General features: G+C 39.5%; 1 protein-coding gene across 1 annotated transcript; it reads right to left on the bottom strand.

The window, feature by feature from the left end:
• Nucleotides 1-2,461: 2,461 nt before the first annotated feature.
• Nucleotides 2,462-5,597, bottom strand: setmar (SET domain and mariner transposase fusion gene). The gene is made up of 2 exons (XM_007565589.2): nucleotides 5,447-5,597; nucleotides 2,462-4,176 (listed from the first exon to the last, which is right to left on the bottom strand). Exons 1-2 carry the CDS (start codon nucleotides 5,531-5,533, stop codon nucleotides 3,412-3,414), a joined length of 852 nt encoding a protein of 283 aa, XP_007565651.1. The 5' UTR covers nucleotides 5,534-5,597; the 3' UTR covers nucleotides 2,462-3,411.
• Nucleotides 5,598-16,895: the final 11,298 nt, after the last annotated feature.

The following is a 16,895-nucleotide window of genomic DNA, read 5'->3' on the forward strand; positions in this document are numbered from 1 at the left end:
GCTTCATGGACTGATACCTTATTCTGTATTAACTGACAAAAAAATTAAATAAATCAACAAAAGTGGGGCAAATGTTTCAACTGGAACGTTTAAAATGTCTTCGCCAGCCGAGACCCTGAAAATAAGCTTTGAGTTTTTTTTCTTCTTTTTTTAATTTGGCTGCAGGATTCAAGGCAAGGACATCTGCTCCCTCATCAGAGACGTGCTCCAGTTTAGAACAAATCGACTGCCAGTAGTAATTTCTCCGCTGGTCACTCAACCCGAAATAGTCGGGGCCCTTTATCAGTGTGACGCATAATCAAGCTGCATCTTGTTTTCTGTACCCCTTTGAAATGTAGTTTGAAAAGATATACTGGGAAAGTTTGATTAAGCTCAATCAATTAATATTTAACCATACACTACCATCATTTCATGTAATGCATTAATTGCTTCTTTTATTTTATAAAATAAAAGAAGCAGGAAATGCATTCCTGCATTTCAGTTCTTACAGCTCCAAGCAAATTCAGCTAGGTTTATAATTAATGAAATTTAATCCGGCACCATCAGAAGCCACCTAATTAATGAATAGAGTTGGTGTAATTTCATGTCAGTCAAAATCCAGCTGTACTCTGACAACTTTAAAGATTCGCTGAGAGAACTTCAGTGAACAAACAGCATCATAAAAACTAAAACAAAACACACTGTATAAAAAGTTGTGGAGAAGGTTAAAGTTGATGCTTATGCCTTTGGGCATGAAGGATCTCCTGTAGCAGTCTGTATTCCAGCAAGTCTGACGAAGCCTCTGACTAAAGACATTATAATTGTGTAAAAGTCTCATAAGGAGGATTCTGGTCCATCGCGTTCTTTATAATATGAAGAAGAATGAAAGATTTCAATCTCTAAACTGGTAAAACACATAAAGCTGTACTGACTTAAATGCCTACCACACAGATTTTATTTTTTTTTTAAAAAACAAATCATGAAAACAATTTTCCACTTCCCAATTATGCACTACTTTGTGTTGGTCTATTTCATTAAATCTCGATAAAACACACAAAAGGTTGTAGTTGTAATCTGGGGAAAAAAAAAGTGTGGAAAAGTTCAAGGGTTATGACTAAAAGGCTCTGGGCAATTTTTCAAACCTCAGTGGTTTAAAGGAATCACAGCAAAACGTGATCCTTTTTGCTCTCTACGGCTTTCCCTCCACAGGGTAAGCAGTAGAGAGCCGTGTCTCTTTCCTGCTAAGAGAGGACGGTGTGAAAAGGGTTTCTCACATTGACTCCTCCCATCACAGTGACAGGTACCAAAAGTACCTGTCACTTTGGGAATGAGAAGATTATATTATGACAACTCCACTGAGTACCAACAATGAAAACATTGTGTTTTCATTGGAAATGATATTTAGCAAAGGCCAGAGGAGAACCGCTGCGCCTCTAAAAATCCAATCACATCCCGACTAAAGCACCCTCCTGCTCTGAACACGTTTCATTCTCTGTGTTCTCATGTTAGGTTTTGGGCTGGGAGGGTACACAGGGAGTTTTGCAGGGAAGTTCACCTCATGTGATTAAGTGCCGGTTGCTAGGTGACAGTGCTGGAGAGGAGCCGCTCTCGTTCGCAGCCGTTCTGCCGGGCAGATCTGAGATCGGCCTTCGCGCGCCTCCCGAATCAGCCAGTGTCTGTCCAAATCACCTCCTGTACACACCGCCGGTTGTCATGGGGATTCCAGGGACATCTGACTCAAGAATGACATGAGTCATGGATTTAAAAAAAAAAGAAAAAAGCTTTTCTTCTTACACTGACGTTTGAAATATTGAATTGAATTCATCCAAAGGCAAAAAGGAAGTAGCCCTCATTTCTAGGTGTCGTGCTAAATAAAGTTTACCACCAATGACATTTCTTCATTATAAGCAAAAACGAACAAACAGAAGAGCTAAAAATGATCTGAATTATCCAACGATTGAATTAGGAGATGGAACTTATGTTTCAGTGTTAATTTTCTCCCTTTTCCCTGCCCTACTTCCCAGGGAAAAGGGAGTGTAGCATCAAGCTACACCTCTCCACATGAATGTTGAACATTTCTGATTATCCTGATTGCACCCTATCAAATACCTTTGATTTGGCTGCATATCGCATGCAACTCCTCTCAGACGTTTCTTCCATATTCACCTTTTTTCTCACACAAATGTTTCTATGAGGGCCTTATGTGGAATCACCCTTTAGACCTAATCACTTGTTGAGCAACAGTTGGCAGCAGTGAGCCTTTCACAACGACGTGGAGGAATTGTGGCTCTGTCTCCTTTAATTCAGCTGCATTGGAGGATTTTTGATAATCAAGGTCATGCAGAAAATTTAAGGTCCAAAATCTTATATTTTTCTTTTAGAGCTGTTAAGAGTTGGACTTGTCGGTGTGCTTTGGATCGTCTTGTGGCATAACCCAAGTGTGAATGTACCCTTAAAATATTCTTAAGGTACTTTTTCTTACTTTCAAATAATTGCATTAACTGCAGAATCCAGTCAATTCGCCACACCGCTCCGATCGACAGAAGGTTTTCGGTGCCGTCTATGCACCACCACCACCCTCCTCTCCACCCCAATGTGGCTGCAGCACTGGTCCCATTTCAGGATGAAACATGGTCTCCATCCTAATTAACCCAAATGTGGATATTAATAAGATGAAAGCAGGTCTAGACTAGAAATGGGGCAGATCGAGAGGAGATGGTCCTGATTTCGTTATGGTCACGTTAATGCTAAAGTAGGACACCTTCGCCCCTCCTTTGCCGGGGGAATAAAGTCGGTTTCTATATAAACTTGTACCCCACCTCCCACCTCTCGTGATCCAGCACCATCTGAAGCAGAAAAAATATGTAAGAAAATGGGAAATTACACATCCCAACGATAAATGTTGAACCAATAGACACATAAATATCTACAGCTAACAGGAATTTGTCCCTTCTAATTTGCGTAAGCCTTTGTGTCTGTCTAAAGAAACTTATTAAACACCAGTCCTTGTGGTGTGAAAAATGGAAGGAGACAGACTGAAAGTCTGCTGGGACACACCAGGACAGGAAATAAATATCCCATATCAGGTGAAATGGGTTGGAATAACAGTAGGTTTACTCCCTTAGATAAATAAAGCATTTTTTTTTTCTTATTCTTATTTATCTTATTCATATCTGTTTTTACAGCGAGTGGGAGGCAGCATTAAGACAGGGGGAGAATCAGAAGGGAACCAAACAGGAAACAGTGACGAGCGAAGCCATGACTCATCCAAACGATTGTGCTGGAAACTGCCGATGCGCTCCACAGTCTTGTCTTAATGAGCTGCTGAACTGACCGAGGGTTCAAGGAAACTCATCATGGACAAACTGCTTTTTTTTGTTTGATTGTTTCTTTTGTTTCATTTTTTACAGTTGAGTTAAAAACAACTTTATTTTAGCCGAGGATCGATAAATCGAGCGGAAGGAAGCGCGTGCAGTTCACGGAACCGCAGTGGCACTGCTTCCTCTTCAGTCCGTCCCCGGATGGCGCCTCTACGGGCTTTTGGGCGCCATATCTTCCCGAGTAGTCAAACGTCAGTTCCTCCTGTGCGTGTATGTCCCGTCCGGCGAACAGCGCCAGCCTCGGTATGGCAGAGTGAACGCGAACGGGCAGCATGTACAGATTCGGTGCGCAGGAGTGGTTGAGGAAGCGGCCCACGTTTCCTGTCCGAGCGGGGTCCACGAACGTCTCTGTGACGGAGCCCGTCCCCGCGTGCTCCCTGACGGCGATGATGTAATTGTTCTCCTCGGCTCTCTGGGTGAGCTGTCTGCGTTTGGCCTCCGCGAAAGTGATCACCTCCCCCGCGTATTCACACACAAACATCCCGCGAGGAATTTCTTTCATTGTTCGTACTCCCCAGCCCTTGCTCTTGGTGCGCCAGACCTCCAGCCTGAGCCGGAGCCCCCTCCCTACCACGCGGTTAGAGCAGGTGTCACTGCAGGTACAAAGGGCATTGCACTCAAACACGGGGGAAGAGTAGCCGGATTCAGGTCTGTCGAGGTTCAGCAGCCTGCCCGTGTCATCATAGGCCTTGTCGGACGTTTGAAGGCAAGTGCAGGTCTCGGGGTGGCAGGAATGGGAACTACAGGAGCAACCAGGAAGGGTGACTTCACTTGGATCTACGGAGCATCCTGGGCCCTGAACGTTATCTGTGGAATACTTGAGAAAAACAGAAAATTACAGAAGCTGCACCAGATTAATAAAAAAAAATAAAATAAAAAAATTGGAAAAATATTCATATGGCTTGAATAATTTCTGAAGTTTTACATCCATAAATTTATACTTTGTAGGGATTTCTGTGAGATTGACACAATGTGGTGTATAAAAGTAAAAGGGATGGAAAAAGATACATCGGTCTGTGCTTAACACCAGCGGCCATTGAGTGAGAGGCAGGATACACCCTGGACAGGTCACCAGCCTATCACAGGGCAAACAACCATGCGTACACACACACAGACATACACACGTAAGGGAAATTTAAAGAGACTAATTAATCTAACTGTCATGATTTACCCTGGAGTACCAGGAAAGAACCCCTGCATGCACAGGGAGAACATACAAACTCTACACAGAAAGGTCGGGTTTTGAACCCAGGACCTTCTTGCTTCAAGGCTACGATGCTACCAACTGTACAACAATAGCATCCTTCTTTGTGATAGTCTGGTACATAAAATATGTGGATGTTTGTGATTGTATACTTCTGCAAGGCACTATACGTGTAAAAAGAGTGCAACTAGAAATAAAAATTCATGAAATTAATTAATTTTCATGTCAGTAAACAAGTCAAACAGGTTCACAGCTCAAAGATGTTACTGTTTATCGCTTAACAAAAGGTGTGCCAATGTTTTACATACTTTTTCAGACTACAACTGTCATTCATTTGTAATCAGCTTACACAATACGTAACCCTACCTGTGGGCATAATAAATCAGTCTACATCTTCCTACTAAGGTTGTAGAAAGGCAGTCATTGTTTGATTCGCTACAAGTTGTAGACAGGTTATGTTTGCAGTGATGATTTACTGACACCTGCTGGTGAAACAAGGCATTTCAGCTGATGGAGGTGAGGCTTCTCAGAGCAGATGGCTACAGTTTAAAAGGCATTTAATCCAATACTCACAAGGTATTATGTTTTATTATTCATATAAAATAATAAAAACAAATCAATAAAATAAAATAAAATAAAATAGAAATACCCCGGACTCATTAAATGTCTACTGAATTCGCAGACCAAGCAAGTATTAAAACTATTTTAGTGTTCACAAAAGCAGCTAAAATGTTAAATTGCAAGCAATTTTGTTCCGGTTATGACAATTCCGAGAAAGCAAAACGTCGATTCTGCGCGTCCCTTTTCCTGCCTCAAAGTAATAATTCAGTTACTGTTAGCTACCGGGGGTATTCATCTGCGGAAAGGGTTTGGGTGTCGTCACCTTGAATGTCGGAGGTGTCAGAGCTTCACATATTACAGGAACATCCTCCAAACCGCCGCTCAAATCCACACCGTCCTCCTCAGTCATGCTGTGGACCAGCTATCTACCTGCAGCATGTCAACAAACTGAATCAAAACCAGAAAAAACAGCTTCCGCTGATGAAGTTAACGACTATCTCCCCCTAGCGGTAAGTTGGAATCATTACACCCTCATAAGACCCTCGTCATAAGAGATGACGAGGGTCATAAGACCCTCGTCATCTCTTATGAGGGTGTAAAAAAATGCATGTAAAAAAGCATTTTTTACATGCTTTTTTTTTACAAAGCATGTAAAAAAATACATGCTTTGTCTCAATAAAGAATTTGATATCACATCTTTAAAGTCAAATAAACAAAAAAAAAATCAAGCCAGAATCTTATTCTACACCACATATTTAAAATGGAAGCGGTTTTAAATGTTTTGCTAAGTTGCAACTTGTCTTTAAGTTGCCTGTAAAATGCTCAGTTTCATCAGCAGGCTTTAATCTTTTGGACACGGTATCATACGCACAATTTTTCTCCACATAAAGAAATAGTATGGAAACAAAAAAGCTTATATAAAAATAAACATATTGATAGAAATATAGTCATCATTGCATATAGTTATTTGAGGATAAAAGTAACCATAATGCGAACATCATGAAAGCGATAAGTGCATATAAAGTTTGCCTCAGTTATGAAAGTTGTTCCCCTGGGTATAGCTGAGCTGAAAGCTTAATTTATCAAAAATCAAGTCTGATCCCTAAAAACTGGGGTAATGGATAATAAATGCACGAATAAGTCTATAAGGAAAGTTCTACAGTTATAACATGGTCCAAAGGAAAGTTTATCAGGAAAACACAATTCAGTAATATAAACTGGAACTGGTAATTTATTTTTAATACTGTAAATAAAAAAAATAAGGAAACTTACATAACTGCTATAATGCAATGTGAGAATAAAATTACTACTATTATTTAAAGAGTGTAATTAATTTTGCACAAAAAACAATAGATGAAATAAATCCGATTGGCTTTAAGTAAAGGTGAGAAAAAGAGCTTGACATGAAAACAGCTTTTTTTTATTTATTTTTTTAAAACAAAACAAAAAAAACAACTTATTTTTGTAATTATACAAAATTATAAAAAAAAAGTTATACATTTTTTTCACTCATATCAGAAAATGAACCTCAGATTCAGTCAGTGAAATATTTGACTATTAAATGTAACTGTTGCTTGTTCACATTGTGCGATTGAAAAATTTAAATGGAAAGTTACTATTGTTACAAAAAGAAAGTTTTCTTTTTCAAAGTTTCAGGGAAAAACATCTTCACACTGTCCAGAACTGCAGAAAGGTCTGGTAAAGTGATTGCATCTCTGTATTTTGAACACTAGGGGGGGTGCTCTCCACATAAGACGGAATAACAGGACGATTTTTAAAGAAGATCAGGAATATTTGTGGTTAGGTAAAGTAATAAGTATCAGAAACATTTGAGGCTAATTAAAATTATAACACTTAGTCTTTGAGACCATAAAGTAAACCAAACATACAGGGATGTTTCAGTCAGCATAACTAAAAACATTCTCCATTAATAAAATTGTCTGTTAGGGCTAGTAAACTGTCCAGTGTGCAAATACCTTTTGATCTTGAATGCTGTAGCAGTAACTGAACCAGGAGAAGACAATGCAGTACATATTTAACTCCTGAAGCTAGAAGGTCAGACAAAACTAAACTTCTCAGAATTTTTTCCATAGGATGGAAAAATAAACAGGGAGAAGGTAACATATGTTGTATGTATGTTATTGTCAGTAGGTTGTGTGAAGAACTACACACAAAATCAGAGTTCGTTCCCTTAAGATAACATTTGCCCTTTTTTCTAAGCAGCTACCTCAGCCACCCAGCTGCAAAATTGGACATTAATCAATTTAACCTTTGAATTTGGTTGAAAACTTGACCTTTTGGTGTTGAATTAACCTTGGGCTGAATCAGTCCATTGCAACTGGGTTTCCAAAATAACCCAAACTGATTTGGTTTGAGGGGCTGCACAGTGGCGTAGTAGGTAGCACTGTTGCCTTGCAGCAACACTTTCTGCATGGAATTTGGACGCTCTCCCTGTGCATGTGTGGGGTTTTTTATACCACAAAATACAAAGTACTGTGGGAGGAAGTACTCCGGCTTCCTCCCACAGTCCAAAATCATGACTGTCAGGTAAATTGGTCTCTCTAAATTCCAGGGTGTACCCCGCCTCTCGCCCGAAACGTTTGCTGGAGATAGGCACAACAATCACAAAAAGGACAAAGATCATAAAACCCATCTGAATGTTTTAGAATTAGAATATTTCACAGTTTATAATTTCTGCAATATTGTAATGGCTTCCCCATTTAGGTTATGGTACATTGTGAGATTATACTTGCATCTGACCAGAGTGATACTTATTCTCTTGTTTGGAATGTCTTTGGGGGACTTCAATAGGCTTACTTGTTAGGAATACTTGGGAGTTTGATGACAACAGACACCACTGGGATGCTGAACTCTGAAGCTCCGCTACAATTGGTTGAAGAGATAATGAACCCAAAGCCCATCAGAGCCCGTTCTCTGGAGATATTATCAACAACTGCCCACTGCTGCGTCTGATACCGCGCTGATGGACTTGGCCTTAAATTATCTGTGATGTTTCTCTCAGGCTGCAGGGAGGAGAGCTGGCTGAGGAGGACAGAGGAGAACAAAAGAAATTTCAAAGCTTTCCCTCATCTGCCTTGCCAACTTCGAGAAATATAATGACGGCGGTGACCCGGGAAACACCGGAGGGGTTACTACAAGGATTAGCCGTGTAATGGAGCTGGGAGGCAGACGTGGAAATTACTAGAAACTCTACGTAGGTGAACACGGCAAGGTTCGGTTGAGGACGGCTTCAGCCTTCGCCTACGCTGCATGATTCGCCTCATGACACGTTTGGAAGTTTAGTTTGGCTGTCAGCTAACTTCGGGGATAACGTTTTTATCCATACCACAAGGTAATGCAAGCTACTTAAACATGGAGTCAGAGGTGTTCACCAGCACCCAAAGGCAAGCGTTGTAGCTTCCTGACGAGCTTTGGAAAAATAGAAACGAACAGAGCGAGACGCAGCTAAAAAAAAAAGAGAAATCCTACTTTTCAAACTTTTGCTCACTTTTCATTTACCAAATTATCACAATGAATTGAAAATGTGTTTGCGTGTCTGTGTGGGAACTCAGACTGTTTGCTAAATCTTTGAATGGTTCAGAACAATTCCAGACCTTTGCTGTTGTTCAAGACTTTAAGTTTATTTTTTAAGGATGTTTGATATATCGACATCGGTATCGGACAATATTAGTCCTTTTTTTAACACATTGATGTTGGTCCAATAAATAAAACCGTGCAGATATTTATCTCCATCTTATTGCCGTTTGTTTCTGGAGGAGGTTGGTCATGTGACAGTGATAGTGATGCAGTTTAACCAAACCAGTAGTGGTGAAGTCAGCGGTATGGTCGTTTTAGTCAAGATACCAATAATGGATATCAATGTAGGGCCACGTTTTCACATCATTAGCACATCCCTATTATTTATGTTTGTCTTCACTGAATTCACTGTACTTTGTATTTTGTGGTATAAAAAACCCCCCACACAACTTTCTAATGAGATACCAGGGCAACCTAAACATTTCCCCACTTTCATGCTGTGAAGTAAATAAGCAACTCTATAAAGGTGAGGCCCATTTGGGTTTTGTTGGCTGACCTTTCCCAGCCTGCTTCTAATGCTATTCTAGTTGCAGGAGGAGAAGTCAGAGGCACCGTGAATCAAACCAAAATATGTGGAAATGTTGCTGTGCTCACCTGGGGCGTACACCTGCCCCAAGTCAAAGTAACAATGAGTTGTTTAATAATCGCTCTGGAAACAGTTTGATGCCAAGAAATCTCCTCTGCTTTTGTCCCGTTAACTTTTTACTTTCACTACCATGGCAGCTACGTCCCACTGTAGCTAATGAAGCTGAGTGGCTATCGTATTTAATAGTCTTATCACTACTGTTTTTAGCATTTAGATTGCCAGTCTTACTGACGTGCACACAAAATGCTTTCTGCTGTAGAAAAGCCACCACCGGTTACAGAACGAGCTCCATCTAAAAATACAGTTAAAAACGAGCTTCAAGCGTCCGTGTCAGCGCCAAGACCGAACACACACTCAGCCTTGCAGAATGCTCCAGGCAATACGCAGCACTCCTTTAATTGGGCCCTGAGAGAAAACACCAGAACAATCCGCCGAACAATTTATTATGCATTATACAGATGATTAACATCACAGACATGTGCTACGATTCCATGTATCTCCATGTTTCGCCACTTTCTTAAATGGTCCAAAACCTGGGTACAGCTTATTCATTATTATTATTATTATTATTATTATTATTATTATTATTATTATTATTATTAATTTTGAAACGTACTATCACCAACTATCCAGATTAATTTCAAATGGCTGTAAGCTTTGTAAAGATGCGTTACACACACGTTCACAGCTTTTTGCTTCCTTTGGAAGCAAAAAGCTTCCCTTGGAGTAAAAGTATTTGCATACTTATGATAGGGATTGGACATTTTCTTTGGATAATGTGCAACACTGAACTCTGTCATTGTTAAAGAAATTATGAAGCTTTTTTTTTGCTTCCTTGCATGCAGAAAAGCCCCACTTTTTTGACAGGTATAGGCATCTTTTTATTTACATTCATAAAGTAAAGACATCTATTGTACATTATGTAGGCAAAAGTAAATTGGCTCAGTTCTGAGTTATTTTCTGCAATCAAAGTGAATGGTACTGGTGGGAACTTCTGTGTGAAAGTGATGTTAGTATTTTTTCCCCAAATACACAGCAGCCAGTGCAATCTGAAAAGTAAAATTGTCCCATTTCAAACATGATTTGCTTTAAACAGCGTTTAAGTCTGTTAATCTAAAATAACGTGAAACTTCACATAGCGACGTTCTGAAGACTTACAGGTTTTCCTAGTCACTTTTGAGTATTTCTCACATCACCATTAACATTTGCACAACATCCAGAGCAATTCTCAAAACAATTAGTACACACTGCAAAAACTTTGAATCGACTCATTCATCTGAGTTTTGCTCAGAATGGAAAAGTCGTTCCTCAAAAGCAAATATTAACATCAGTGAAAGTGTCAGTGTCACCAAAATGAAAAATCGTGGCAGCGTTGTTCCATATAAACAAGAACAGGAACCGTGTGAAATGGACAGATTTTGAGAAATAGTTCAGTACGTTTCTCTGTAATGATTCTAGCAATAAATCAAAGACGATTAGTTTTAGATGGAGTGGCTATTCAGGCTTTATAGGTGTAATTAATTGTGACTGAGACAACAAAATGAAATGAAAATGTTAGAAAACAGCAGAGAATTGAAATGTTACAGCAGTTCTGAGAATTTTCATTCAGATCAGAGAAATGTTTATTGGGACATTTTTTGACACACTACTCTTAAAATAAAGCTGCTTACCACTTTTCTATGCTGTAATAAATAAGTGTTGCTGAATATAATACAGATATGCAGAGCATGAATGCATGATGTTTAAATAATGATGTAATACTTGTTATTCAGATATACTTTGTGATTATGCATATTGCTTAAAAAACAAGTTAAATTGTCCAACTCTTAACTGTTTACGGTGTTGTCTGTTCTCCCTTAATTGGATTAAATGTGTACTTACTAATGGTAAAAAAAAAAAAAGTATAATTAAGAATTTTTGTTGCATATTTGAATATGATTTTCAGTCTAGATGTAAAACATATAAGACTTTGCCTCTGTCTGTTCCAGATGTCTTAGCCGATCTATTTCTCGGGTTTCTATCCCGACTGCTGCGTCTCTGAAGACGTTGGCTTTATCTCCGTATCGGCACAAGCGGGGCTAGGAGGTTTTAGTCCGGATCGATGAGGTGAGGCCGACGTGAATCTCATTTAAAATAGGAACCATGGGAACAATAAGACACAAATTTCTCACGATTACATTTGAAAAAGTTGCATCTGTATGTTTTGTTTGTTTTTTTTAACCAACACAGGACTAAGATGGATTTTCTGTCAGTGTAAAAACTTAAAGTTGACTTCCTGTGCACAGCTAAAGAAAGGGGAAAAAATAAGAGACTCAGTGAAGAACACAGTTTAAACAGTTTAAAATGCTTGTTGAAAACTCCACAGACTGTGGTGAGAACGTTTGGTTTGCAGGAGAGGAATTAAAGGAGCTCATGTGGGACTTAGCAGGTAATACTCAGTATTTAGTTTATCTGGTTTATTATGGATTGCAGCTGTTGGGAAGTGGCTGAAAACACAGGAGCGATGAAGGTCAAGAGCAGCTTTGTAAGCGTCGAATATGGAAGTAATCCTTGTTTTCTTTTACTGCAGGTTGACGTTCTGATTGGGGACAAGAAAGTTCAGAAATCAGCCACGCAGTCAGTAGAAGAAGAGCTGAGGATGTGAAGAGGACAGTAAGTAATAACTAAATGCTTCTATTTGTTTCCTTCCAGCAGCTCTACATAAGACCAGCAGCGTCAGGTGAATTTTTCTGGTAAGTCGAGCAAAAGTATGGATGTTGTCGTCTTCTGTAACCGTGCTGCCGCCAGCTCGCCACCAGGGGGTTCCCTCAGCTCTCTCCTGATGCTCCACCTTGCGGGTGTGTCAGCACACACCTGCAGATCATCTGATCAGTACCAGGACTATAAGAGGAGCCTCCAGCCAACACTTCCACGCCAGAGTGTTGACCCTTGTGGTAACTGAGAGCCATTAGAAAGCCTTGTGTTGTGACATGTTCTTGTTCTAACCTCACGTCTCCTCGTTTGATCAAGCCCGGAAACCGGATCAAGTCCGGGACCAGTCGAGCCCGCTAGCAGGGATCTGGATCTCCTCGCCCTGGGTGTCCTGACACAGCAAGCATCACCAAGTCGGCTTCCCTCTCCCTCTGCTTCCCCGAGCAGACATTCTTCGGACCCCGTAAGCCCAGCACGTTATTCCCCAAGCTCTGCCGGCCTCGTATACTCACCTCTCCGGATCTGTCCTTTCAGAGCCCAGCCCCGACGCTTCTGGCCTGCCTGATGTTTAAGGCTTCTCCAACTCGTACCACATTATTTCATTTGTAAATAAAACCCTTAATCTTCAGTCTTCCTGAGTGTTTTGCTGCATGTGGGTTCAGAACATTCCTAAAACCATGACAATGGAGCTAAATTGGGGCCAATAAGTTTTTTCAAAAGGAAAATAAATGATCTGAAAATTATTTTTAAACTGAAAAAAAACGTTTGAAACTGAAAAAACCCTGATAAAACAAATTTAAATAAAAAAGATTTGAAAGTGAAAAAAGAATGTGAAACTGGAAATTGAAACTGAAAAAGCTTTTCAAACTGAAAAAAATTTGAAGCAAAAAAAATGAAATTATGTGAAACTGAAAAAAAATCCTTCAAACTACTTTTCAGATTCAAGTAAAAATGAAGAAAAAACCTTGAAACTGAAAAGTTTCTTTTCAGTCTCAGATTCTTTTTTTCTTTTGAACAAACTTTATGGCCCAAATTTAGCTCCATACAGAAGCATAATGAATTTAGAACAGAAAGAAAAGGGGGAGGAAAATGTTGGTACTTTGCAAATAATTAACATTTTCATTACAATACCACAGCGCTGATGTTAACGATCTAATGGAATACAGCTCTATTTTTTTTGTATTTGAGGATCTGGAACAACACAGACTGACTAGTGTTGTCCCTGCATGACAACCGCCTGCTTCCATCAAGAGGTGTAAACTCACACCTCTGCTGAAACAAAGAAAAGAGCTGACGCTGATCCCTCTGAAAAGTGCCAGTGGTTACTTTCCTCGTATGTCACATTTCGTTACAGTAGAGGGAAGTGAACCGTCAAAGCTGGCTCTTGTGAGGATTACGAATGACAGTGGATGGTGGCACTTTGCTTAAGAGAGAAAGAAAAACGGCTGTGTATTTTCTCAAGTGGAAGCACATTTCTGTTTTCAGTGTTAAAAAGTGTTTCTGTAGAGGCCTATGTTTTACTGTTCTTTAAAATTTATTATTAGCAGCAAAAATTGGAAGATGTCCAACCCATTTGAGTTCCAAAAACTAAAGAAACCCCAAACTGACTTTGATTTCTTAGGTTCCTCTTCTCAGGAGTTCAGCCCACTGTGATGAAAGTTTCGATGAGCTAGAGGAAAATAATGTGAATAATTAAAAACTTTCTTCAAGGATGCATGTTAGCAAAGAGGGGCTCCAATTGCGACATTATACAACTTTTATATTAGCACAGTGTGTCACCTACATGTTGTTTTTTTTAACATCAGAAAACCTTGAATTTCTCTACTAATTTAGAATAAGACCAGGAAAAAAACCCTGACAGATACAATAAACACATGCATAAACACGGCTGTATATGAGTAGCTTGGTTTTGTTTACCAGTCTATCAACATTTGGGAGGAAGGCGTCTTTCAGTATGGATGTTCTGCCTGCTGTGCTCCTACAGCGGCTGCCGGAGGGTAGCCGTCTAAAGAAGCTACTCAGTGGGTGGGGAAAGTCCCTGATGATGCTGCCAGCCCTCCTGGGAATTCTGGTAAACGAAGGAAGTGTAGCAGCGATCCTCTGCGCAGCCTTATGAATAATTTCTGGCTCAACTCTGTTTAACCACTGACTGTCTTGGATCTTACATATTTTGACAACTAAAGATAAGACATGTTAAGCTAACATTAGCCTTGTAACTAATGTTAGCTTAACAGCTAATATTAGTTGGCTAATGCTAGCATTTTGGGTAATATTAACTTAATCCATTGAATATGGTGACTGTATTTTGACTATGGTCACCTTTACTAAATTATAGTTTATCTATACAGCTCTGGAAAAAAATTAAGAGGCCACTGCAAAAGTATCAGTTTCTCTGCTTTCAGTTTTCATAGGTAAATGTTTGAGTAAAATGAACATTATTCCTTTATTATATGAACTACTGACAAAATGTCTGAAATTCCAAGCAACAATTGTGTATTTATTTGCAGAAAATGAGAAATGGTCAAAACAATGAAAAACATACAGAGCTTTCAGACCTTAAATAATGCAAAGAAAACAAGTTCATATTAATTTAGAAACAACAACACTGATGTTTTAACTCAGGAAGAGTTTAGAAATCAATATTCTGGGGGAGGAGCCAGAAAGATGGATCTGTTTATGTTCTGAAAATGGAATTTCATGTTTTTATTCTGTTTTTATTGTTACTACTATTATTATTATGATCATTGTTTGTTATTAGCATAATCAGTTTAGCATATCCAATCGCCCCAAAAAATGTGACTTTATTTTCATTTTGAGGAAATTCCTCCTGCATACGGCAGACAGTAGCCGAGGTTCGCCTTTGCTGCAAACGTGGAACCCGCTTATTCTTCACGCCTTTGAAAATGGACAAGATGTTTTTGTGATTTCCCACCTGCAGGGCGTTAACCTTGTCAGTTAGAGCCCAGGCACTGGGGACGTCTTTCATTCAGCAGCCAAAGCTCGCAGGTGGATCGGGGGGAAGGAGTTGTCATGGAAACAAGCCACTGGGATGGGACACAGCGTAAGCAGCAGCAACACACGCTTTGAAAAGCTTTCATTGATAGCTGTCCCGCTGAGCTGATTTCCGGTCTGTTACTAGGTTACCTGCTGAGTCTGAGGGGGAAAAAAAAGGCTTATTCGTTTCCTGCAGATAAAAGCATGGCAGTGGATGCATTACAGCTGAGGTTGTAGTGTGAAGGTTTACTAAAGGTCATCCTTCCTCTGCCTATGAAAGCCACGTTTCTGCAGCCTTTTCTGATATTATGCAACTAAATATGAGCAGAAAAGAGGAATAAATTGGCATTTTGTAGTTCAAAAATGTGCCTTCCTATTGAATGTAGCGAACCATGAGAATTTGCATATAGTGAATAACATCACTGTGATGTAAAAGTTTCCTTCATATCCCGATTTGTTTGTTTCCTTTAGACTCAATTTACCGGAACCGATCTAAATTATGTTACAAACTGATTTATCAACAAATCCTATCAAAACAAAGGGTGAACAAGCTAAAGTTAGCGTAGCATTTCAGCAAACTGCTCCATATGAAAACATCTTTCTGCAGGAGAAAGAATAGAGTTTAACAATAAAGCCATGTCTGCTTCAGGAAACTATAGTCACTTCATTTAGCGATTTTAATCAATGTTGAAGCAGCATATTGATGATAATCTACAGAAACTGTTTGGAACAAAATAAAGTATGTATGCAGTATTATTGTACTGTGTTTACATGGCAGGGTTTTCAATGAAATATCGAACTGCTGTCGGGAAATATCAATTCCAAATGGGAATAAATGGGAAGACTGAAACAACAGGTAATTAAATTTTTGGTCATGGGGCCCAAGATTCCTGGCGGCACCCCTGGGTTGGATGCACACACATTTTTACAAAAAGTACAAGAACTCACATAATGCTGTCATTCCACATCACAGTCGTGCACTACATTCTGTGGATCTTTCTCATAAACCCCCCCAGAAAACACATTAAAGCTTTAAAGTTCATGACTGTAATGATGAACCGTCTGGAAAAGTCTAAGTGCCGTCGCGAACACAAATGGTTTATATCAACCAGAAGTGAGGCGGAAGCACATTATGCACAGATACAAATTGTCAATAAGTGGCACATTGTTTTCCTCAACGCCGTTTGTCTCCGTCTCGGCGATAATTGTGAGGTTAGACGCGTTGAGAAAGCTTGCCAGGTTGTTGGGGGAGTCTAAACGAAGACGGTTTGATTGCACCTGGAGGCGCAGAGCTGTCAGTCAGCGCCAGAAACTAGCAGAGCTTCCAGGCCCTCGTTTGAGATCTGCTGCTTCTACACAATGTGCAGCTGAGCTTCAGATTTGAATTTGGGGATTCTTTATTTTTTTTTAAAGAAACTCAGAAATGCTTCGGGAGGGAAAACCTATTGCGATGATAACATTACAGATGAGTACAGGAGAAATAAACATTGAACAGTGATAGTGAAGATTCACAGAACATTTTATAACACATGAACATAAATTGCTGAAATCATGACAGTGATTATGTTAGTCATTCATGACTCCCAGCTTCTAAAATTTCATATTGATACTATTATAAGTTCTTTATTTCAGCTGTTTTTACAAATATACCTCATTGGACTGCCAACACACAAGAAGGAAAGCTGCAGCTCTGGGTTCTGGTTGACAGATTTCTCCATTTTCTCCGCAGGATGTTTTGCATTTACTGTAAGCCTTCTGCTGAGAACGATTTAAAATGAATCTCTGATAATTGCATTGTAGAGAAAAAAAGATGCTGAAGTTTGTATTTTCCATCTTATTTTCATCAACACTGCGATGGCTGTTAGCCTGTTTGTAGCAAACAATGACAAGAACATCCCAAGAA

Source organism: Poecilia formosa, unplaced genomic scaffold (genome assembly GCF_000485575.1).
Source record: "Poecilia formosa unplaced genomic scaffold, Poecilia_formosa-5.1.2 Scaffold180, whole genome shotgun sequence".
Lineage (NCBI taxonomy): Eukaryota > Metazoa > Chordata > Actinopteri > Cyprinodontiformes > Poeciliidae > Poecilia > Poecilia formosa.